This window comes from Epinephelus moara, chromosome 13 (genome assembly GCF_006386435.1).
Source record: "Epinephelus moara isolate mb chromosome 13, YSFRI_EMoa_1.0, whole genome shotgun sequence".
NCBI lineage: Eukaryota > Metazoa > Chordata > Actinopteri > Perciformes > Serranidae > Epinephelus > Epinephelus moara.
Window position 1 is genome coordinate 22939576 of NC_065518.1, and position 23832 is coordinate 22963407.

Sequence of the window (23832 nt, forward strand, 5' to 3'; positions counted from 1 at the left end):
TGATTTTGGGGACGGACTCGAAACAAACGCAGGCTCAACGCTGGAGGGAGATTTGAGAGACGCATGGAGGGCAGTTGACCTCACACTTTGCTGTGACGACTTCAGTGGTCGATTTATTTCTCTCTTTTTTTTCTCGATAATAATTAATTTCTCTCCGTCATGGAGGNGGGGACGGACTCGAAACAAACGCAGGCTCAACGCTGGAGGGAGATTTGAGAGACGCGTGGAGGGCAGTCGACCTCACACTTTGCTGTGACGACTTCAGTGGTCGATTTATTTCTCTCTTTTTTTCTCGATAATAATTAATTTCTCTCCGTCATGGAGGCAGACAGCGACATACAGACGACGCCGAGAGGGTTCCACTGCTCCCTGTGCAAAGTCAGTTTACCAAACAGTAAGTAAGCTAACTTAGCCACATTTAACTTCTGTTTACAGGTGTCCATCGTTTATAGCGTAACTTTTTCTATCTTATGTAGTCCCGTTACAACGTTACTGTCACTTTTATAACAAAAGACATAAATGTCAGCGCCATGTGTTGTTAGAGCTGCTAGCTAACTTAATGTACTAGCCAAATACTTTTGGTGTCTTAGGCTGATGTTGGACAGAAATAAGCTAACAGATATAACGTTTAACAATAGCCCTATCTTATCAAAGGAAGGATAAAACAAGTTTTAACTAGTTTAAGTTTTTCTGGAGGTCTAAAATTGAGGACATAAAGGGGAGAAGGGTTTAGCTTTTACCTTGTAAGTATTGTATCACAGAAAAATACACCCTGCCAGTTTCTTGTTGCTAAATTCACATACACACTTCCTACTCCTTTTGTAAACATATAGAAACTATTAATGTGAAATATCCAAAAGATTTTGGATTGCTCTAGATTGATTCACGTAATTCAGTTTACTCCTTTAACTTTAGGAATATTATTTGTTATTAATTTTATTATTCTCAATGCTAAAAAAAAAAAAGAAAAGAAAGAAATTATCATAGTCAGATCCTGATTTATATCAATTAATTATTTTATTATTATTATTTTTTAAATCTTCTGGAATTCAAGGCTCCTCTCAAATCACTTAGTTTATTAAAAAAGCTTTTAGAAAATTTAGCAAATTTTTCTCCCCAAATCATCTGACTGAATATACCCATTTTCTCTATACTCCTGGGTATCTTTTTTTTTAAATTTATTTATTTTTTATTTTAATTTGTTGAATGTTCATTTTTATATAATTGTCTTAAATAATTGTTATTTATTTATACTTATATACCTAGGTCATATCTATATATGTATATATATATAGATAGATAGATAGATAGATAGATAGATAGATATCCAAATCAAGTTTTTTTTTTTATATAGCACATTTAAAAACTTATTTAAAAGAATGACACACAAATAAATATGAATATAAAATGTACACAAAACAGAATAACACTGGTAAGAACAATTATATATGTTAACAAAAAAATATATAAAATACAAAAATATTTAAACCCCTACAAACAACCCAAAGCCATTGAAACATGTACGTTTTAAGATAAAAAGTGTCAATGGAGGGGGAGGAAGGCTATTCCAAAGCAAAGGCACGATCTCCCTTACCCACCAGCCTCGATCATAGGGCAGTTAAAAGACAATGTTCTGAGGAGGATCTAAGAGGTCGGGAGTTGGAGTAGGGGCAGAGAAGTTCAGCAAAATACTGGGGTGCCAGCCGTTATGTATTAGATAACATACATTTGTTGTGTTTTGTTTTTTTGAGCATGCTCCATACAGTTTAATCTTTGAAACTACTGTATTTCTTAAAAGAGTTTAATGTTATTGCTCGTACTTTAATTTTCCGCAGTACCAAGTGTGGAGCAGCACGTCAAAGGGCGGAAACACCAAACACTCAGCACTGTGCGGGCTACTAGGAAGACCCAGGAGCAGCACAGTGTGTTTGTCAGTGGCATCAAGCCTGACATCTCTCAGACTGACATAGCAGAATACTTCCAGCAGTTTGGGCCGGTCTCTGATGTTATCATGGATAAAGACAAGGTCAGTCAGCTGTTTACAATGATATGCAGCTCATTTTAAATGATGTCCATAGCCCCACAGTGCTCGTCTGTACAGCATGTGTTCACGCCAACAGTGCTGATGGTCAGTTTCTTTGCAGCATATGGAAAGTGACTGATGAACCCCAATGTACTCTGACCAGATGTGTCCCTCTGCACTCAGGGTGTGTACGCCATCGTGCAGTTCACGGAGACCGACAGCATACAGGCGACCCTGTCCTGTGTCGAGCATCGGATGAAAGGCTTAAAGCTGCGTGTCAAACCACGGGAAAAGAAGGATTTCAAGTTGATTCCCAAGAAGAACGACCCCCAGAACCTCCAACAAGCTCTCGAACGTCTCAAACCTCAGCTGTGCCAGTTGGTGTCTGTAAGCATCTCATTGTTAAATATAAAGCTTGGTTTATACCTCTTTCGATTATTTATTTAACAGTGCTACTGTGGTGTCTTTTGTTGTTCTCCAGGTGAATGCACAGATGCAGTACGTCGTAGAGCGATTCCAGCTGGGAGAAAACGAGAAGAAGGCCAGAGGCTTGTTGGTTCAACTCCTGCAGGAGGTTTTCGTGGAGTTTTTTCCAGGTGACCTTTTTTAAGCACACCTACGGAGAGTCAGCTCTGAAATCTTGTCTTTGACTTGTCTTTAATACTATATTTTGATTGTTTCCAGACAGCCAGATTCAGCCATTTGGGTCATCTGTCAACACTTTCGGCATCCACTCCTGCGACTTAGACCTGTTCCTGGACCTGGAAAACACCAAGGTGTTCCAAGCCCGTGCTAGATCTACCACAGAACAGGTCTGACATTTTATAAGCATTAATTTGTACCTTTTGAAGTGCTTTCTACTTAATTCATGGACAAAATATTAACTACTACATAGACATGCTGCTTTGTATTGAACAAATTTTGTCATCCTTCAGGCAGGGGAGGGCACATCAGACGATGGCCGCTCCGAGGACTCCATCCTGTCTGACATCGACCTGTCCATCGCCTCTCCGGCTGAGGTCCTGGACCTTGTAGCGACAATCCTCAGACGCTGTGTCCCCAGCGTGCACAAAGTCCAGGTGGTCAGCAGTGCTCGTCTCCCCGTAGTCAAGTTCCATCACCGTGAGCTCAACCTGCAGGGCGACATCACCATTAACAACAGGTCAGTCGATGAGTCTTACGATTTTCTAAGACTCAGAAATCTTTGGGATGTGGTGTACGAAGTTTCTATCTTGTACAGCGAGCTGAATTACAGTACATTTTTCTTTTCTCCTATCATGTATCCCTCACTAGACTTGCAGTAAGGAACACCCGCTTCCTCCAGCTGTGTTCAGGGATGGAGGACAGGCTGAGGCCTCTGGTGTACACCATCCGCTACTGGGCCAAGCAGAAGCAGCTGGCTGGTAAGATGACATTACTTGCACCATGGAGCATAGCATATAGCACTAATTCTGTTGTAATTAAATTTTTTTTTTTTACAGTCAAGATTAATGCACTGTGGTTATCTGTGCAGGTAGGTTGTTGTTGCATTGTTTGGTCAGCAGATGTCAGTAGAACTCCACTTGCCCTTTATGATCTTGTTAGGATCTGTGTGGACACACTGATTTGCAAAGCCTTGTAGTGCCTTGTTATAGATGCTGTGGGACAAGTACAGCTCCTTGTGTGCAGGCTGTGTCCACTGATAAAGAATCACATCTTAATAAAGAGCGTTCTTCACTGAAGAGCGCACTAATTACCTTTACGCCTGGGGCATATCATCTTTGTTCCCTTTGATGAACTGTAGGCTCCATGCAGCTTTTAACAAGGCACTTGTGCAGAGTGATTAGCACAGCATGATGAGGTCAGATGAGTGTTAGGCTGCTGCAAACCAGATGTTTTGAAGCGATCGCATAGATCAGTGTTGCCAGGTACGAAAAACCAAATAAGAAAAGTAAAAAAAAATGACAGAAGTACATTTTCTTATTTCAAATTAAGCACACAGGTTTCAGATAAATCATTTTTGAGATGCAGTTAGATCATCCATGGCCGATCCAGGATCTGTTTGCTGGATTATACTTTTTTTACTTTTTTACTAAGGAAGAAGACGACCAAAGCCATGCCACACAAGCCTCTCCACACTATTACAGACCCGTTGATGTGTCATCTCTGGACTATATCCTATATATATATTTTTTGCACAGCATTGCACTCATTATGGTTTCTTTCTTCACACTATCCCATTCACGTTATAATGTGTAGGTAATCCCAGTGGTGCCGGCCCCCTGCTCAACAACTACGCTCTGACACTGCTGATCATCTACTACCTGCAAAACTGTGATCCCCCCGTCCTCCGCACAGTGGACCAGCTCAAAGACATGGCCTGTAAGTGCTGCATTGCCTTTGCTGTCGCTCACTGAGCCTCATGCAAGAACATTTTGTATTCTCATCCTAAACTACTTTTACCTCTTTTCTGTGCTGTTTGCTCATACGAGTATACCCAAGTCAAATTCATGGAACTCTCTTAAAGGCATTATGAGTAGGATTTTCCGAAAAAACAATTTATAGACTCACACAAAAGCAGGGATGCACGATAATGTCGGCACGTCAACATGCTTTTTCTTAATTTGCACGTTGACGGAATATTGCATACATTGAAAAGTATTTTATTTCATGTCTCCATCTGCTGGTAGGCACGATAAGAACACACATGCATAATTTGGTGTTAATTCCACTACAAAGGAGACTTGATGATTACTAAAATTAGGTAGGGAAAAAATAAAATATATTGATGTCGGTCAAATGAGTTGTTACATATCAGATATCAGCAAAAAATCCAATATCATGCATCCTTAAACAAAAGTAATCCCTTTCTATCATCACTTATGACCCTCTAGAAGTGTGTGACAGTTTATTTATCTGCAAAGACCTTTCCCTCTGCCTTTATTTTTTATTTTGCTGTGGGGATGTTCCTGCGTGTGAAATCAGCCAAAATCAGCGTACAGGGTGTGAAGGCAGGGCTATGAAACATAGCGACCAGGAGCCAAACTTGAGCGCGCATCCAAGAGGAGCCGGAGAGAAAGGGCCAATTTTGAATGTTGTTTAGAAAATGCAACAGTGAAATCCTTGTCTTTCTGCCTTTAACTACTCAAACTTGCCGCCTGTTTCTCAGGAGGTGAGATTTTGTCATCAGTGGGGGTTTTTTCCACTGAGAAAGAGAATCAGACTTTCTGTTCATGACTTTATTAACACGTTGGGACAACTCATGAATTTAGTTCATACCCAAGACAGATTATGAGGAAATTATAGCAGAGATTAAATAAAAAAAATACCTTTTTAACGCTTTTAGATCACATTCCCGCTCATATTGTGCACCCCTGTAACGATATATACCAAAATGAAAAACCAGTTTCTTTGTATTCTTATATCATAATCAAATCACGTTTTCATCCTGTAAAACAAACTATGGCATGTCTTTTGTAAATTTGTACCGACCAATTTGACATCCACCCATCAATCAATCTGCAACTCTCAGCCACACAGAGCTTAGATTAAGCTAGCTACAAACAGCATGCTACGTTGTAAGTTTTCAACGATCAAATCAAATTTTTCCCAACCACAGACTGTAGTATCAAAGTATCAAATACAAAATATGATTAGTATAAAATGGCTTACAATGTGATATTCCACCCATAGAATCTTGCCTACGTATCCGCTTTCACTCANGAGCTACAGATGGTCAGCGTTTCACACAACTTCATGTCCAAAAACCTGAACTATCCCTTTAATGCCTCAGATGATGTTAAACCACTCGTATGTGCCACTTAAAACCAAATCTGTTTCTATCAGTGGTTCATGTATGAGGCAAAATGTGTCCTGATCCCTGCTTCTCTGCATTACTGTAAAATTAACAGTTGAAGCAGCCTTTATGACCAAAAATGGGGAAAGAAAATTATTTTAAATTATTTTTGATGTGTAGTTGTGAAAATGGATGCAAGAAAAAGCATTTAAACTGCAATTTAGACAGCAAATTACTTAGTTTTTGTGTGTTCAGTTATGGGTACATTTGGGTGAGAATAGTCTGAGATTTTATTTGGTTTTTATTTCCGTGTTTTAAATATTTCACTTTTAAACGCAATGATGTTTCCAGTCAGGTTAAAAAGGCTTTTATATTGTAGATGATTTAAATGGATCCATACAGTAAAAACAGTAGGTAACTTTGTCTGTTTTGCTGTCATTTAGATTTCAGTGCTGTTTGTTTATGTGTTTATTAACAGCTGTGTGTTAACCTTTATGCAGGTGAGGAGGAGGAGTGTGTGATTGAGGGCTGGAACTGCACCTTCCCTAGTCAGCCTATTGCTGTGCCCCCCAGCAGGAACACACAGGACCTCTGTAAGTTAGAGTCATTTTTGTTAAAGATTTCTTGCAACATTTTTATATGAAACCGAGCTTCCTCATGAATTATAGTTACGACATAATCTAAACTCTAAAATACAACGCCAACATCATCACTGCAACCCCTAACTGTCACTCTTCATGTCCATGTTTGTCTCTATCTAGGCACCCTGCTCTCTGGTTTCTTCTCCTTCTATGTTAATTTTGATTTTGCCAGTAGCATCATATCTGTCAGGACAGGGCGTGCACTCCCAATCACTCATTTCCTCAGCCAGGATAAAGAGGAAGAGGCCATGCAGGAGGAAAAACCCACCAAGACCCAACCCCACAGCCCCAAACTAGGCCCCCTAAATCTCTTAGACCCCTTTGAGCTCTCCCACAACGTCGCCGGAAACCTGAATGACCGCTCTCAGCGCAGCTTCCAGAGGGAGTGCCAGGAGGCTGAGAAGTACTGCCGCAGCCTGCAGTACCAGCGCAAATCCACCAAGGGGAAATCATGGGGGCTGGTGCGCTTATTCACCCCCCACGGGGAGGTACCACATGCCAAAACAGAGCAGCCGACCATCAGCATCCCCTTCAAATCAGCATCACTCCCTGAGGCGCTGCGTAATCAGCTGCACATGGCGGGAGACGGTTTCCGGCTGCTGTGGTTTCAGAAGGTTTGCTCTGCCGTGGAGGGAGTCCTCCAAAGTGTTCTCAGGTGTCACCTTGCTTCCTCCACAGGCGAGGATTTGGCTGCTGTGGAAATGGAAACTACCTCAGCATCCCTCAACACATCAACAAATGACAGCTGTGACAGCGTTGAATCCCAAAATGAAGCCAGCCCTCTGGGCACGGCTGTAGTTGGTGCCAAGAGGCAGCTATCTTCTGGCAGTGATGCCTCTGTGTCGCCCCAAGGCAAAAAGCCAAGGCTGGCGAAAAGAGGCAAGCCCGAGTCCCCTCACTGGATCTGTGTGCAGAGGCACATAGTGTGGGCTGGCAGGAGGAAAGTGAGGAGGGAACTGATCAAAGATGCAGACTCGAGGCCGGAGGGCAGCTGTATGGAGCTGGAGTCTCAGGTCACAGCTCACATCATTGAAAAGGAGCCAGAGCTCAAGGAGCCCCTGGAGTTCAAGGTCCAGCCCCAGATGGTGGGCGAGACGGAAAGCACAAAGGCAGTGCTCAGGCTGGAGCCAACCAGCGACAAGACAGGAGTGTTTCATGACTTCTTTCATTTCCTGGAAGCCTTCTTACCTAAGATGGTAGAGACACTGCTACAGAAGGAAGAGGGGAGCGCTTAACATGCTGTGTCAGATACGTTTCCATTAAAGAATTTTGATTTTCTTTACTGCTACTTGTATTAACCCTTTAGAGTGGGACTTTAAAGAGCATAAATGTTGTTTTATGTTGACCAGGCTTCACTTATCATATTTGTAACTGTAGGCTTTGTCAGAATGTTAAGTTTGTAATGTTTTCATGTGTATTTGTACTTTTGTTCAGAATACCATTTCCCAATGAAGCTGTACTTTTATGTTAAAAATTATGCTCTTAGATGATGAAGTTTAAAGGGAAACTTCAGAAGGAGACATTTCATGCACACAGTATCTGATGCTGTCTTCAAAAGAATAAAACAAGCCTTTGTAAAACACTGCCTCCTTCCATGCCCAGTGGCTGTGATTAGTCAGGACCATATGTACATTTATTTTGCCTTTACGCATCATTTTTACACTTGATTTTTCCATAAACAATCAGTCATTGTATTGTGCTTTGGTTCAGCTTTTGCTGCCAGAAAGGGGCCATTGAGTGGAGCTTTTATCCAGTCAGGTCTTTGCTCATACAGCTGAGACAGATGAGAGTAATTACTCAGGCAGGCAGACTGCTTTATTACAGCAGGACAAGCGGGAGCTGAGGGATGCACAGAGCTCCCGTGTACTGATTAACATCATTCATCTTGATTTTAAAGGGAAATGCAGATGGCCAGCAGGTTAGATGGGGCTGTGGAGGATGGAGATAGCTGTGATGATGAAGTTGTTTGGGATGGTTTACCGCATGTTAATTTGCATTGTTGATAGGATGTTTGTTGTAGCTGTGAAATACAAGATAAAAATGTGGAATAAGGACTCAAGACATTTGTAGTCCAGCAGAAATTAGGATGTGTTCTTTGGCAGAAAATACAATATAACTGTAACGGCTCCAAAATCTATTGCCAAATCAAATGGGCTGTTTGTTAAAGGGATGGTACATATTTTTACTCCAACCTGAAGTGCTATTTATCACTGAAGATTGTTATGGTGTGAGTTATCGGGTGTTGGAGATACTGGCTGTAGAGATGTGTGCCTTCTCTCCAATATAATGGAACTAGATGCCACTCAGCTTGTGCCAAACAAAGCCAGACACTAGTTATCTTGTGCACACAAGATTAAAATAAAAGCGGAACCTCTCGGGAATTTAGGGTCTCTGTAAAGATATTGCATGATGACTTCCCTTGATTGTTATCAGAATATAGATTATTAGCTGTGCTAACAGCATAGCCCTGGGGTTGGCAGTGCTGGTCTGGTCTTTGGTTCCGAGGAGGCCGCAGCCCTCAAGGCTGAGAAATAAAGCGAACATGAAGTGCCAAAAACTGCAGTTCATTGAATGGCCACTTGGGGCTGGCTCCAAAACAATCCCCATAGATCCCAATGTTTAAATGCACAACTTTACAGCATAAATAAACATGTTTACAGCCTGGTACAAAAAATAGTTTGGTCTCTATAGCTAATTCAACGATTGAAGACAACTGTACGGGGGATGAATTTTTTAAGAACTCCTTCATATTTTATTAAGGCCCAAATTAGGCATATTGAAGGGTGGGTCTGCTTGATTAACAGGCTGTCTGGGAAGCGTTGCTACCAATCGCTGCAGTCTGTGAGTCAGGCCCACCCATTGCTTCTTCAGAGTTTCAGCCTCTCCTCCAAAGATGGTCACTTGGTAGCTTGGTATTATATAAAAATGGCTCCAAAAAACATGATGGCAATTGCCAAAATGCCAAGTTCAAGAGCCTGGTCTCACTCCGAAGTCATCAAAATCCAACGCTTAGGCAGTGACCTGCAGCATCAGACACTGAAGAAAAAAGCCATCCTTTAACATCAGCATGATACGCAGCTGGTCGCTGTCATAGTTTAGCGGTGGTCGACGGCATCAGGGGGAAACGTGGCGGGAAAAGAACGAAAGATATGGCGGCGAAAGTCCAAGTAGGTTTGGTGGAACAGGTGGTGGACGAGTCCAACAAACACCAGCCTTCACCCAGGAGAGCGGTGCTTGCGTCCTGTAACACTGTAAAGCCAAACCCTGTTCTTTTTTCCTAAACCCAACCACATGCATTAGTCGTTGAAAGAAAAAAAAGTCAATTCGTGTTGTTGTACTGACGTTTATTGTGAAAGAGACTGTATAGTAAATTTCCTGTGAAAACTTAAGTGTATTTTGAAAGAAGACAATACATGTAACAGACATGGCGTCCCAGAACGTCAACAACCAATGCAACCAGGGTGTCTTTCACGTCGTATGTGGACCATGAACAAACGTCGAAATGTGACGATGTCAGAGTGAGAATGTGTTGAACTCAAGGCTTCAAAACAACAGCCCACAAACCAATGGGTGACGTCACAACAACTGTGCCCATTATTGATACAGTCCATGGTTCAGACTGAAATATCTCGACAACTGTTCAATAGATTGTCATTAAATTCTGTATAAGCATGCACCAATCACCAGAATAAATGCTAGCATTGTAGGTTTATGCAAACCATGGATATGTAGCAATTGTACGTTATTATGTAGCAAAAATGTCGAAACTTTATGTTACTTTACGTTTAAGCAATGCTTTAGCTAACGTGGTTGTGTTTAGGCACAAATACCACACAGTAATGGTTAGGAAAAGATCAGGTTTTGGCTTGAAATACCCCATTTTTGGTGGCACAATCACAGCTGGAAATGCTGCCAATATCTGGCAATAACAACCAGTTTTGTCATTTGTTGGTCTCAAACAGTTGTCTACAGCTCGGCAGCCATCTTGCCTCGGTGTCATGCCGTCCACCTTAGCCTCTACCTCCACATGACAAAGCCAGCTCATATGCATATAATCAGAACTTCAGATACATTGATATGATAAAAGTATGAAACGTGTAGATGTATCAGTGGTTTGCAGAAACAATCAATGCCAACATTTTCCTCTGACAGCTGACAAGCATTCATGTTCCTCAGAGGATGAATCCTAAGGACTTTTGTGACTCCTGGACTTTCCCTTTAGCGCCACCAGCAGGTCAAAGTTCTCACTTACCGTATGAAATATCTAAACCTCTAGTAGATGGTTTAGCACCAAATCATATATTGGTCATGGTTTCCAGAGGATGAATCCTAAAGACTGGCGATCCTCTGACTTTTCCTGTAGCACCACCATGAGCTTTACATTTGTGTTTTTGAGTGCAATAACTCATCAACTATTGGATGCATTGTTTTGTTCTTGGCTGAAACACTGTCACGTTCTCTTTTGAGTATTTCTTTTTCTGACGTTGTGATGGCATATCTCTTGAACATCAGCCATTTCATTTCATCCACACTCCAGGCTACTCCACTATCACCATCCCTTGTTTTTCAAAGGTTCTCCTGATATATGGCCTCTCACACACACACACCTCTAAGCCAGAGAATCAAAGTGATTGATACAAAACTGGGGAGGTGTTCGCTGTTGGGCGAAAAGAAGAGAGCAAACCTGTCAGTAGTTCACCCATACAAGCTGTTTTCCTCAAATTTGCCTTCATCAGGAAAAACATTCTATTGTAAAGATGGACAGCAACACGTTATGTCCTGAAGAAATGGTTTCACTGGGTATTGATGACCCACCAGTTCGGTTACATGTAGCTCATTTGCTGTAATTACTATAAGCATTGATTCTGGTAGGCATTTGTATGTGCGCTGCGTCTGTCGGAGCATGGAGCCTATTCTTCATTTAGAGTTCCTCAGGAATGAGAAAGAGAAAAAAGCCAATTTAATGTTTTGTGTAATTGCTGTCCACTGGGAAGAGCTCCTGAGTTAACCCCCACTGGGACCTGAAATCTCCACAGCACGTGTGCAATATCAGCTGTTTACAGCCTCTGCTCAGTCCTGACGCATGAATATAGTCACAACTTATGACGTCATTGTGCTTTGTAGTATGATGCTTTAAGTTTACGGCACATCTGGTCATCAATTCCTCTGCGTGATCTGAGGGGCGAGTGAGTAACACACTGACTTCATCTTGCCTTTGCAGATTTTAAGGGGTATCATTTTGATACAGAAATAGCTCACCGGCTTCCCTTATTTTAGAGCGGCTTTGAGAGCATGCTCTGAATCAAATCATCGACCTTTTCCCGAGCCCTCTGACACCTGTCTGGCCATCCATCAGAATTACCTGAAGCTGTCATCGGCCAGCTCGCTCATAAACACATCAGTCAGAGGGATATTGCTGTAATTGGTCGGCTCTGCTTTCCAGAAAAGAAAGCTGATGTTGGCAGAGCTGCTTCGGCCCTCTGGGGGCCAAAGAGAATCCCATGAGGCATCGCTGTTTTGGAAACCACATGAGAAAAACTGACATTGTTTAGGACTGACTATGCTGCTACGAGAAACCTGTGTGTGTTTATGCCCCACAACAAAGGCAGCCAAAAGTCCGTAACATGAAAGTTAAGGAGAAAGACGTTATTGTTGGCTGACTGGCACTCGGTGGCCCCTTTCAGAGCCATTTATATGGTCGTGAATTATCGCACCGTGGTAGTGGGCAGCCATCAACCCCTCATTTTGTCTCCTGAGCTGTGCAAACAGACCCGCCTGCCTGGAAAGCACTCTGTTCATATTAGTGGCGCCCCCACTCTGGAGATAAGGCTAAATAGAAACGCATAATCATTTCCCCCTTTCTGCCTGTGATGGCAGGAAGGAGTCAGACATTCTCCTGGGAGATTGCTCTTACACCAGAATGGACTTTTGTGAGCGCGTGTTTAATCTTCCTTTTGTATTTGGACTGGGCAGCATGTGTCATGCAAATGGAAATAGTGACGACAGGTTCAGGGGAAAAGCTTTTAGAGCTCCATTTGAGGAGGACAGGTAGATTCCTACAGTAAGTAGATTTCCAATATGATGATTCGGCCGAGTTATCGGCTGTGTCTCAACCTAACAAAGTCGCAGACATCATTAGCACCTGCATCAGGAGGAAAAGTTGGTCAAAGTGAACAAGATGAGATAAAAACTTTTGAAAATCAGTGGCCTCCTACTGGTCCTATTATCTCGGCCTTGATGGCAACTCAAACACTTCCCCCCTCTGTAGGGGCCCAAACTGCTCTTCAGGAGTGCATTAGCTGGGGCTTATTGGACTGTGAAAACTTTAACTGTCTGCCCTTTTCCCTTATCTGGGGACTGTTACTTTCTCAGTGTTTACCTCCAAACACTGGAGCGAGCTAATGAGTTTGTCTTGTGCATGTTGTTGTTTCTTGTCATTGACTTTTACGGCCCGTAGAGTGAACGCAGACAGCTTGATTACTGGAGTAGAATTAACTAAATGTTCAGGATGGCCACCGTTAGCCGTGGCGAGATGGGCGATTACGACGAAGAGGACACATATCAGTTCCCTTGAATGGGAGATGATTCATTCATTGTATAATTCCTTTTAGCTATTCCGTCATTTTTCCCCAACTCATCATTATTAAAAGCCACGATTTTCCAATTTGGAGGCTATTTTAGATCAATTTGGACGTCATTGGGTGTAAAAATCTGCAGCACACTAATTGTCCCTTAATATCACTTTGAATTACGGTACAATAATTGCTTGGAACGGTCTGCGCAATCAATGTGTAATACCACAATCCACTTACAGCCTTTTTATGGCGTGGTCATATACACTTTAACTGCTTGTTTATTGTCAACAGGAGCAGCAGCTCTCTGGAGGCTGTCAGCGGAAATTTATGCCCAAATCAAGTTGTGTTTTTGACAAGGGTTTAGGGACAGACAAAGGAAAACCCATTGTTTTTTACAACACTATAAAGAACACATGAGAGGGACTTCTCCAGGGAGCCAAGGGCCACAACCTGTAGTGTGCTGCTGTGTTATATATATGGCTTTATGATAGTTTCTTTAATTCATCCATGATCTAATACATGGCTGATACTAATCTCATACCACAGGGTTGTAAATACATCTGTACATATCTATAATCAGCTGCACATCTTGATCCTAACATAAAGGACAGGGGCAGGAACCCCTCAACATGTGCACACTAAAAAAGACATCGCTGCACCTGAACTGCTGGATAACGGACGACTTCAGGCGTCATGAACTGAACAGCAGACCGTGAAAGATCCAAGATAAACAGGAGCCGCTGCAACGCTCATAAATGTGACCGATTACATTAGACTCAGTCTCGGCACTTGAGCCCTGAAAGGTATTTATGTACCCACTGTCTTTGTGCGAGTGTGTGCGAGTGTCATCGTTCCACACCCACCCTGGAAGTCTCTGCAGTGATATATTTTAAAAAAGACGTCATGTAAGGCTTAATAAAGGTGATATTTGATCCAGCAACACCTCGATGAATCATTTAATCCAGTCATAATAGAAGCACTGCAGTGAAAATGACTTTCCCTGAAGCATGCTGATGCTTTACGAGTATGTGCAACACAATAGCATTATTGATCTGTGGATGCTGTAGCCTATGACCTCTACCTCCAGATCAAAATAATGACTCTATCACCATGTGAATAATGCATGCAGCAGTGATGAGTGCGTACAGGCAGCATTTACTAGCGGACCAGATCAAATGCCTTGTGCGAGAAAGCTGCTCTTGACTGGTCAGAATTTCCACGCGGGAAAAATCCAGGAAGTTAACAAACGTTACGGAAGAGTATACTTGCAAGATAAATGCGACACTTTCTAATGTCACGATGGAGGGACAACTACGCGGGTTGATTTTAGCGCTGGCCATCGTGTACTATATTGCTGTCATTGTTCATTTTAGCCAATCATACAGTTTGAAAATGAGGCGCGGCTCCAACTGGAAAACAATGTTCATGCTAACATGCTCATGTTTAACCCAAACAATGTGTAATGCGACTGCAGTTGGTTCAGATCGAGGTCGGAACACGTTCTCACCACAAACGAACCGCACCAGTGTTCGTTTGTAACCGAACTGAGACCACCTCTTTAAGAAGGTCTCAGTCCGGTTGTTTTGGTGTGCACCCGAGTGCAATTTCTGTGTTCACACCTGCCCAAACGAACTACACTTTGGGGAAAACAAACTTGAGTTCCATTGAGTTGAACTGAACCCAATCGTCGATTCCACCCCCACCCCCTTCTTGAGACCGCCACTGTACATACATTTAAACTTGTTGATATCTTACTTCTTACGTAAATCTTGTTGAAAGTTGGACGTTTTCAAGACTCGTTTAATAGTCTTGACAAAATGCAGACAACCTGAGAAAATATCTGGCGACAGAACAAGTGATGGATGGATAGAGATTACATCTTTTGACTGTGACAGATGGAAGAATGTGTTCTCTCTTGTTGAGCATTATATTGCAGGTTGAGTGGGTCAGTCATCTCATCTCTCTCCCACTCTTGATATACCGCGGCTCCTGAAGTGCTGTGCAGGCCATTATTTCACATGTGAAGGGCCGGTTGTATTATTTTTCTCATTGTTGGTATGTTGTGGTTTCTGAACGTGCCTGCTGACAGACAGGACTTTGGTGTATATGAGCACAGCTTTGAGGCTATTCTTTTGCACATACTGTGTGCTTTCCACAATGCTTTTTAGCTGCACATCACTTTCACCCACTAGCTCCTGTCAGCATCCAATAAAGTTTCTGCTGTTGCTCTTCACCTCCAGGATTGTTACATCACATATTGGTAGAAAACTATAGACAAGGACCAGGCAGTGAATGAGTGAATGAATGAGTGAATCCAGCAGAATCTGCTTATTTTATAATCAGAAACATGAATTATATATGTCCAAAATAACATTTAAAAACTTTGACATTCCATGTGTATTTGCATTAAAATCATTTTCATATTTCAGCTACAAGTGACACATTCAAACCAAATCTGAAACCAACCCAAACCAGAGTGCGTAATTTGCGCGCTGCTGTCAAAGGGAGGGGTGTGGTTAAGTGTTAGTCAGCGCGCGTCAGGTATCTATCCCGCGCTATATAACCCTGTGATCTGGGAGCAGAGCAGCAACACAGGGGCACGAGACTACATCAGGAGACAACTGTCAGAAAGTAAGTTACTTTTATGTTCCATTGATGCATCTTCAACTTTTAACCGCACCCTAAAAACACTTTGTACTTTGTGCCAAAATCCATGTGAATATAATATTGGGAATATTTTAGAGGCTTTTTGTGCGTTTTATTTGAAGTGGATTAAAACTTAAAGCATCACAAAAGTGATATTTTGGCTCCAATAAAAGTTCAAATTGAAGTTTTTCAGTGGAAATCATACCATTGTGTTTGTCCCTCTCCTCAGATGGCCAGCATGCTGAGATCGTGGATGATGCTCGCAGCGCTCGTCGTCTGCCTGCTGGTGTGTTTGAGCAGCTTTGCAGACGCCTACCCTCCAAAGCCGGAGAGCCCGGGGAGCAACGCCTCACCGGAGGACTGGGCCAAATACCACGCAGCTGTCAGGCATTATGTCAACCTCATCACCAGGCAGAGGTGAGTCAGGTTTACCACTCTAGATTTGTTTGCATTTATTTATTTGCATGTTAAAACTTCTCATTTGTTTGTGTTTGTTTTTCAACTAGACAATGCAGGGCTTTCTATTATACTCTAGGATGCATGTCTATCATCATCAGCATCAGAGCAGGGGTGTAGGTTTTGTTGCAACATTGGGGCGGGGGGCTTCTGGGGGTCCTACTCCATGAAAATTTAAGCGTCAAACGCCCAATTTGCTGCATTCTGGTGATTTTTTATGCACCAAATTTTGTCTTTTCCGCATCAATTTATGGTGGAAATGTCTATTGTAAACACAAAATTCCGGTGCCAGGTGATGAATCATAATAAGGCTGGGCAATATATGGATATTATATCGATATCGCAATAGGAGAATAGATATCATCTCAGATTTTTTTATATCGTTATACCGAGGTGTCGTATTTTCCTGGTAACAGCTATTATTTGTCTTTCACAGTTAGTCATTATATCAACATTAATGATGATTTACCAAAGATCTCACTGTGTAAATATTTTGTGAACGCACAAACAGTTAACACTAAAATATTGTTGCAGTATCGATATCGAGGTATTTGGCAAAACATATCATGATATTTGATTTTCTCCGGTCCTTGTCCAGCCCTAATTAAAAATACAAAAATATAAAGAAACACAATACAGGCATTTGATGTTGCTTTCAAACATTTATTCTTCCGTAGATGAACTTTTCTCATTTAATGTTATCTCTACAGAGTCCACACACATAGGCATAGTTTACTTTCCCATCCTCCTTTGTGTATTTCGTTCGGAGAGTAAGCTTCTTTAAATGTTCATGTGGTACTGATTCATGTCAATGATACATGAATTCATTTTAATTCATAAACTTTGGACTTTCATAGGCCATATGTGTTTCAGCAAGATGTTCAAAACTTTCTGCACATTCAAAATATATATCCCACATATCTGTGCTCTGAGATTTTGAGAATAAAGTTGTAATATTTTAGAAGAAAAGTTGAATATTACAAGAATAAAGTTGTAATTTAATGAGAATAAAGTAGTAATATTTTACAAAAGCAAAATCTACCCTCTCTATAGTCTGCTGAGTGTCATGTTGCTCTTCATCGGTGGTGGAAATCTTAATGCAAATGCTCTAAATATTAAGAGGGACGTGCCCCCTGCAACCCCACTGAAACCTACGCTTATGCATCAGAGTATATTTTACACTGTTGGTACAGTTTAGCACATCAGATTTGTGAGAATATGTAACTCTTCAATCAGCACACCTGGACACTTGAAAAACTTGAAAAATGCTGAAAAACTGGCAGTGTTTTGGTAACTTTTCATCCTCCGGTGGGGTCAGACAGGTAGTCCACCTCCCTGATGTGAGGGATTAAGTCTTAAACTCAAGGACAGACTTGCAAGGGTAACCACATGGAGGGGTCGAGCCCTCGTGCTGTGGCATAACTTCACTCTCCTAAGACCTTATTTTCACCCTAAATCAAGACTTTTCAGATGCTGTTTCAGTCATCAGCAGCAACTCTAACTCTGGCAAGCAGAGGAGAACTCTTGGTCATTATATGTATGTCACAATGTGTTGCTGTGCTTGTTATGAGACATAATGAAGCCGAGGACAGGAGGCTGGTTCTCCTCAGACGAGTGAATAAAGTTCAGACCAGAGAGAAGCCTGTAATTGCTCCGCTGTGAACCCAACTCTTGTAATAGATATGCTGGAACACAAGACAACCTCCTTATTTTTTTATATTACTGATCACAGTTTGGATTAGATAACAAGTGACTGTGAGCAAATCACCCTGCTGTGTGGCACATGTCTTGATAAAAGCATATATAAATAACAAGAAATGAATTCTGTTGTTCCAGTGTGAAAATAGTGGGTGTACAGTTTCCCTGTGATGGAAGCTGAGTACAGTCTGTGAAACTAAAGAGGCTGGATGTGTCGTTGCACTCACAATGTAGCCTCTCATGCCTCAAACAAAGGCAGGTTTAGTCTTCAGTGGCTAGGCATCGATTCTAGTAAACAGACATCAAAAGTCGAAAGCGCTTGTTGTGTTTGCCTCGCTGGACGCAGGGCTGTAGACTCGAAAATTCTCCTTTTGTCTCAGATAATTTGCTCGGCTGATTTGTGATTGGGCCGTAGAGGCCGAGCAGAGCAGCAGAGCTGATAAAAACTCAACAGGGCGTGTGCAGCTAACTTGTTCACAGCTGGGTGGTTCTCCAAAAAAAACAGAGTGGTCCCGTAGTTTAAATTCACAGCGAGGCTGATGGGGTCACACCACCGGAGCACCCAGTGAAATTCTCACTGACTGATGGAAAGCAGAGAAGGGTCTCACATGAATGACAATCTCCAATTCATGTTTAGTTGCAGTCATTACATGCTCGTGTTTGATTCGTCTCCAGGTATGGCAAGAGGTCGACCCCCGAGCAGGCGGTGGCATGGCTGCTGTTTGGGGCTGATTCGAGCCAAGACACTGAACCACGGTGAGAGAAACATGAGGAGTACACAATCATACTGGGCTATTGTGATGCCTGCTGTCCATGCTCATACTTTGGAGTCTCCAAACCATTTTTTTTTTACATTGTTTTGTTGCAGTCAGCCTCACTACAGATGGATTATATTGATGTTTATGTTCCTGTTCTTGGGCTTATTGATTAGCATTTTATTTCACTGTTGATTAACTCAGCTTACTGGTCATAATGTCACAGCTGTACGTCCCAACACTTGAGATGGTATCCACAAATTTTTAGCAAGGGTATTTTCTGCCCTCTGGTCAATTGTTCTGCAGCAATTTCTGCCTTACCTGCATCAATTTATGGTGTAAATGTCTTTGATTCCTTGAAAATAAAAGCTGCCTTTCATGTTGTTTGTGGGCGGATGGAGGGGGGCATATGCACATGTTCTACATTTTGAGGAGGCTGTGTCCTTGGCATCCCCCCTGAAATCTACGTATATGCATATTAGCAAGGGCATAGGTCTTATTCCAACAATGGGGGGTCCCTTCTGTCTTCTGGTGAAAATTTCAACACAAATTAGTGCCTTTTCTGCATCAGTTAATGGTCTAAATGTCTAATTTTGTCAAAATAAAAGTCATTTGCTTAATTGTCATGTTTTTATTGAGGGCGTTGCGCCCCCTGCGTCCCCTCGAAATCCACGCCTCTGCATATAAGGATGCAGGAAGTGTACATTTCAATTAATTAACCTGCTTTTTCTCGTCTCTTACAGCTTGGACTACAGCGATCAGTGGTAAATCAGCCCCATGTTGACCCCTACCCACATCCCCCCGATCCCTCGATTTACCAACAATCAAAAACCACTCATTTCTCAACCTGCACTGGACTTTGTGACTCTCCATGTTTAATTATTTAATGTGCATGCAAAGCTCTTTCTCTCACTCTCTCTGTTTGTCTTCCTCTCTCAGTAAATCTATTTGTTCTTTGGCCAAAAAAAGTGTAAATAATTTGTATCAAAAATCAATCACTTTACAATAAAGAATTGAATGGAATAAAAGTATTAAATAGATACAAATGCTTTGGTTTGTCATTTATTTTTAAAATGAAGCCAGGTGTAGTTAGACTTCCAGCCACTAGATGTCACTGCACCACCAGGAAAGGCGCACTTGCAATTAATCTCATTGCTGCTCTTCTATGGGTTCATATCGACGGCAGCGGACAGCCTTCAACTTCACACCGGGGTACCACAGCATAAAACGCATTTGTCGCCACCAAACCTCCCCGGACTTCCTTTGGGAGACAGGAGCAGAGCCAACACAGCAGCCAATTGGCTTTTAATCAATGGAGCTATTTGTAAGAGCCCGCGAGCCGTTCTAGGTAAGGTCTCGTTAAAGATAGCAGTTTGTGTGGGCTGCCGTTGGCTCCGGTGTTGTGAAAGTGACTGCATAGATTAAACAAGACCTGCCGTGCTTCAGCAGCCGAGAGCGGACCGGTGGAGATATCTCAGACCGAAGAGGCATCCGGATAAAGGTGACCGGGCAGGTGAGCACCTCAGCCTTTTAGCTGTCTGAAACGTGGGGGTTAATTTAGGTTGGTGCTTAGCTCTAATGCTGATTTCCACCGTCGCCACTCGCCAGGTGGACACGCAGTCAGATATATGGTAATGTCTCCTGTATCTCGTGACTATTATCAGTTAACGTTACGTTAGAAACCACCTATTGTCTAACCTCATGTAGCTTTATCTTCCTCTGACAGCGAGCAAACGCACATTCAGCTCGAGAGGCTACACGTTGTATTTGCATCAGTCAGTAGCCACATGCATTTTTTTTTTATTAAGCTAGCTTATTGTCCTCAGTCTGTCGTCACCTGTACGTCGCCCACAGGTGAAACCAATTACCTGCCACTCAGAAATAATGTGTACCTAAGCTAAGTGTTGGAAATGACTTCAAAATATAATGTTGACAACAACGACTGGTGGACAGTATGTACCTGTTTGTTGCCACTGCGCATGCCCACACATCATGGGACGCGCACAGATGTTTGAGCGCGTGTGGACCAATAAAAGCGCAGGTGCTGATGTTTGATATAGGCAGGATAAAAGTTAATAAGAGAATGATCATGGACTGTTATAATGAACTAATAAATAAACATATTTGTCCAGAGAGATTCAGTTTGACAATTAATCAGTGGCTTCTTGGAAAGGCTTGTTCCCACTAAATGTTTGGTTGCTTACAATTAGTGTACTCCTTCAAATTAAACCTGTATACTTGTGTTTTTAAAGAAAAAGAACAACCAGCCTTCGCTGAGAACAATTAATTGCCTAACATGTATGACACATAATGCATTAAAACAAGATTGTTGTCAAACTCAAAATGTTAATTGTACTGGTGCTAGTCTTTTCACATCAGATAACTAGCAACATTAATTGTTGAATAAGAAATCAAAATACAACCCTAGTTCCAAAAGAAGTTTGGATGCTGTGTAAAACATAAATAAATACAGAATTAAATGATTTGAGAATCGTTTTCAACCCATATTCAATCAAATGTAGTACAGAGACAAGATATTTTCACACACTCATTCTGAATTTGGTACCTTGAAAATGTTCCAAAAACGTTGGGACAGGAGCAACAAAAGGCTAGAAAAGTTGGAAAATGCTTAAACAACACACCTGCTTGGAACATTCTACGGGTAAACAGGTTAATTGGTAACAGACTGGGTATGAAAGGGGCATCCTTGAAAGGCTCAACTGTTCACAAGAAAGGGTTGTCCCTCGGTAAAAAACTGCATGGGCAAATAGTCCAGCAGTTTGACAAAAACATTCCTCAATGCATAATTGATTTTGCTATCTACAATCCATAATATCATCAAAAGATTCAGAGAATCTGGAGAAATCTCTGCACACAAGGAGCAAGGCTGAAAACCAATATTGAATGCCCATGACCTTCAAGCTCTCAGATGGCGCTGCTTTAAAAACAGACATGATTGTATAAAGGATATTACTACATTGACTCAGGGACACTTGAACCATTGTCGGTAAACACAGTTTGTCACTGCATGTACAAATGCAAGTTAAGACTCTACCATGAAAAGTAAAACCCATTAATCAACAACATCCAGAAATGCTGCTGACTTCTCTGAGCCTGAGCTCATCTGAGATGGACTGACACAAAGTGGAAAAGTGTGCTGTGATCTGACGAGTCCACATTTCAAATTGTTTTGGAAATCATGGATGTTGTGTCTTCCAGGCTGAAAAGGAAAAACACCATTCAGATTATTACTAGCACAAAGTTCAAAAGCCAGCATCTGTGATGGTACGGTGTATTAGTGCCCATGGCATCATGGGTAACTTGCACATCTGTGACAGCACCATGAATGAAGGTTCATCCAGGTTTTGGAGCAACATATGCTGCCATCTAGATGACGCCTTTTTCACGGACGTTGCTGCTTATTCCAGAAATACAGCCTACACTCCAGACCTGAAAGCCATTACATATTTTTGAGCACTATAGAAGCAGCAGAATGTGGGAAACCCTTTCCTTTCCATTCTCCTTAATTTTATATCCTGTTACATATAAACAACATAGACATTTAATTTAACAAGAAGATAAGAAAAAAAGACAAGATGAAAAGATTTAAGCAGTTCCACACTGACAGCTATGGAGGCAAAAATGAGGATTAAATACCACCAAAAAATAAATGAATGAATTTAAAAATCTACCTTTCATCCTTTGCAAGGAATACATTACATTTATATTAAAGCATCGCCCACTTCTTCGTTCAGCAGAAGATTCCTGACATCACTGTATCTTGGATAATGGTTTAAATGTTTTCCAGATTTCTACCTCTGAAAGCATGCTAGTATTGTAATTCATACATTGTGCCATATTTCTTACCCAGCCAGCAATGTTAGGCTCATATGTCACCTAAAATTGCAAATGCAAAGTGAGATTTTTTAGATCTTAAAATCAGTTAGTTCTCCCCCACAATTTATGCCAGAAACGAAGGAAATATCAGACACGTTATGATTTGTGTTGACGTATAACAGAATTTCCATCAGTTTGACTTAAATGCTAATTTTATACTATGTCTTTTATAAAAACGTAGTTTGAGTTACTCTCACTTAAACAAGAGTAAGTTCAACTGGTGTTTATCAGTTCTGTTCAAACATCTGTGGTCTTGTGTTTTCTGTCGTGTGCTTTACTGTCACACTGTGAAGACAATTCATTACTGCAGTGGAAGTATTCAAATGACTTCTGCAAGCGAGAAATAAGTTATTGTCAGTGGTAATAGAGATCTCTTTTACTCAGGCAGCAGGTAAGTACAGCACAATGTGAAGTTCATGCTGTGCTTTTTGTTGTCCAGAAGCATCCTGGAAGGGAAGATTGGAGGGCCATTACAGTAACATCACTTCAATTTACATGCAAATTTATTTCATAACTTAAAACATCAGACCTCAACGACAAGCTACTTCAAGCCAAAAAAATTTAGGCCAGTTGGGGGGACATTTATTTTTCAGTTCAGTAAAAAAAATACTACTTTTATAGAATTGTTTGTGAGACACAGACATGAAAATGTTTAATTTTCAAAGATTGCAATCTAAATTAATAGTTTTTGAACTTGTTGTATATTTCAGGCAAAAATGTATCAGTGGCGGCTCTTTTACACCAAAGTACTCACATAGTCCAGGTAGCGATAATGTTGTTTTGAAATCAAAGCTCTCATCACGGTAAGCATTTAGTACAGTTTCTGAAAACCTCCATCATTTATAGTCACTTATGACAAAATGAAAATCCCACTGCTGGATTTTCATATCAAACTGCAGTCAGATAGGTCTCATTTCAAAGAGCTTTTGACTGGGATTAAAGAAACTTCAGCCTTCTTATCAGTTTCCGTTTTGGAAGTAGGAGGTTTACCATAAATTTTCCTGCTTTTGACAGCTTTGGGGGGGATTGGCTACACGATGAGCAGGTTTGGTTTTACCTCAACAGAAACATTGTCTAAGCACTTATTTAACGATTTAAGAATTCAGCTTGAAGTTGGACTCTTTAAACTTTGAAAATGTGTCCTTTCCTCGAAATTCTTCCTGGGAGATTTGAATACATTTTGTATAAGGCATTAAATAAGATCAAATCGGAACAAAAAAGGCAGCATGGTGATGTAGACAATGTGACCGTGACATGTCTCAGTGTCGGAGTAATGCTTATTTAACACTAAATTAACACAAATCCTTCAAAACTGGTTACCCATTCAGAAAAATTCAAAGAAATATCCCTTTGTGAGTACAATCCT

General features: G+C 41.4%; 3 protein-coding genes across 6 annotated transcripts in view; all 3 read left to right on the plus strand.

The window, feature by feature from the left end:
- Positions 1-182: 182 nt before the first annotated feature.
- On the plus strand, positions 183-8019 carry tut1 (terminal uridylyl transferase 1, U6 snRNA-specific). Of its 2 annotated transcripts, XM_050059886.1 has the most exons (10): positions 183-394; positions 1836-2026; positions 2207-2410; positions 2505-2619; positions 2708-2835; positions 2959-3185; positions 3317-3426; positions 4262-4384; positions 6299-6391; positions 6560-8019. In XM_050059886.1, exons 1-10 carry the CDS (start codon positions 319-321, stop codon positions 7672-7674), a joined length of 2382 nt encoding a protein of 793 aa, XP_049915843.1. In that variant the 5' UTR covers positions 183-318; the 3' UTR covers positions 7675-8019. The 2 variants fall into 2 exon arrangements, with proteins under 2 accessions (XP_049915843.1, XP_049915844.1); XM_050059887.1 differs by lacking the exon at positions 183-394 and having other exon boundaries at positions 1887-2026; positions 2145-2410.
- Positions 8020-15568: 7549 nt separating this feature from the next.
- On the plus strand, positions 15569-19602 carry pyyb (peptide YYb). The gene is made up of 4 exons (XM_050060056.1): positions 15569-15645; positions 15890-16077; positions 18490-18570; positions 19313-19602. The coding sequence occupies exons 2-4, from the start codon at positions 15890-15892 to the stop codon at positions 19335-19337; spliced, it is 294 nt and encodes a 97-aa protein (XP_049916013.1). The 5' UTR covers positions 15569-15645; the 3' UTR covers positions 19338-19602.
- Positions 19603-19753: 151 nt separating this feature from the next.
- mpp2b (MAGUK p55 scaffold protein 2b) overlaps positions 19754-23832 on the plus strand; it is a 63482-nt gene continuing 59403 nt past the window's right edge. The window contains exons 1-2 of one of the 3 annotated variants that reach the window (XM_050059949.1): positions 19754-19917; positions 20016-20082. The gene's annotated coding sequence lies outside the window, so the exon portion shown is untranslated. Of the gene's footprint in view, positions 20083-23832 lie in introns of all 3 variants that reach the window. The other 2 variants (XM_050059948.1, XM_050059950.1) reach the window with 2 other exon arrangements.

What these genes read in the sequence shown, in the direction of transcription:
- tut1 (XM_050059886.1), top strand. Translation starts at nt 319, where the DNA reads ATGGAGGCAGACAGCGACATACAGACGACGCCGAGAGGGTTCCACTGC. An exon ending in AGCTGTGCCAGTTGGTGTCT is followed by an intron (nt 2,411 to 2,504) that starts GTAAGCATCTCA and finishes GTTGTTCTCCAG; the next exon opens with GTGAATGCACAGATGCAGTA. An exon ending in CAGGAACACACAGGACCTCT is followed by an intron (nt 6,392 to 6,559) that starts GTAAGTTAGAGT and finishes GTCTCTATCTAG; the next exon opens with GCACCCTGCTCTCTGGTTTC.
- pyyb (XM_050060056.1), top strand. Translation starts at nt 15,890, where the DNA reads ATGGCCAGCATGCTGAGATCGTGGATGATGCTCGCAGCGCTCGTCGTC. An exon ending in AACCTCATCACCAGGCAGAG is followed by an intron (nt 16,078 to 18,489) that starts GTGAGTCAGGTT and finishes ATTCGTCTCCAG; the next exon opens with GTATGGCAAGAGGTCGACCC. An exon ending in AGCCAAGACACTGAACCACG is followed by an intron (nt 18,571 to 19,312) that starts GTGAGAGAAACA and finishes CGTCTCTTACAG; the next exon opens with CTTGGACTACAGCGATCAGT.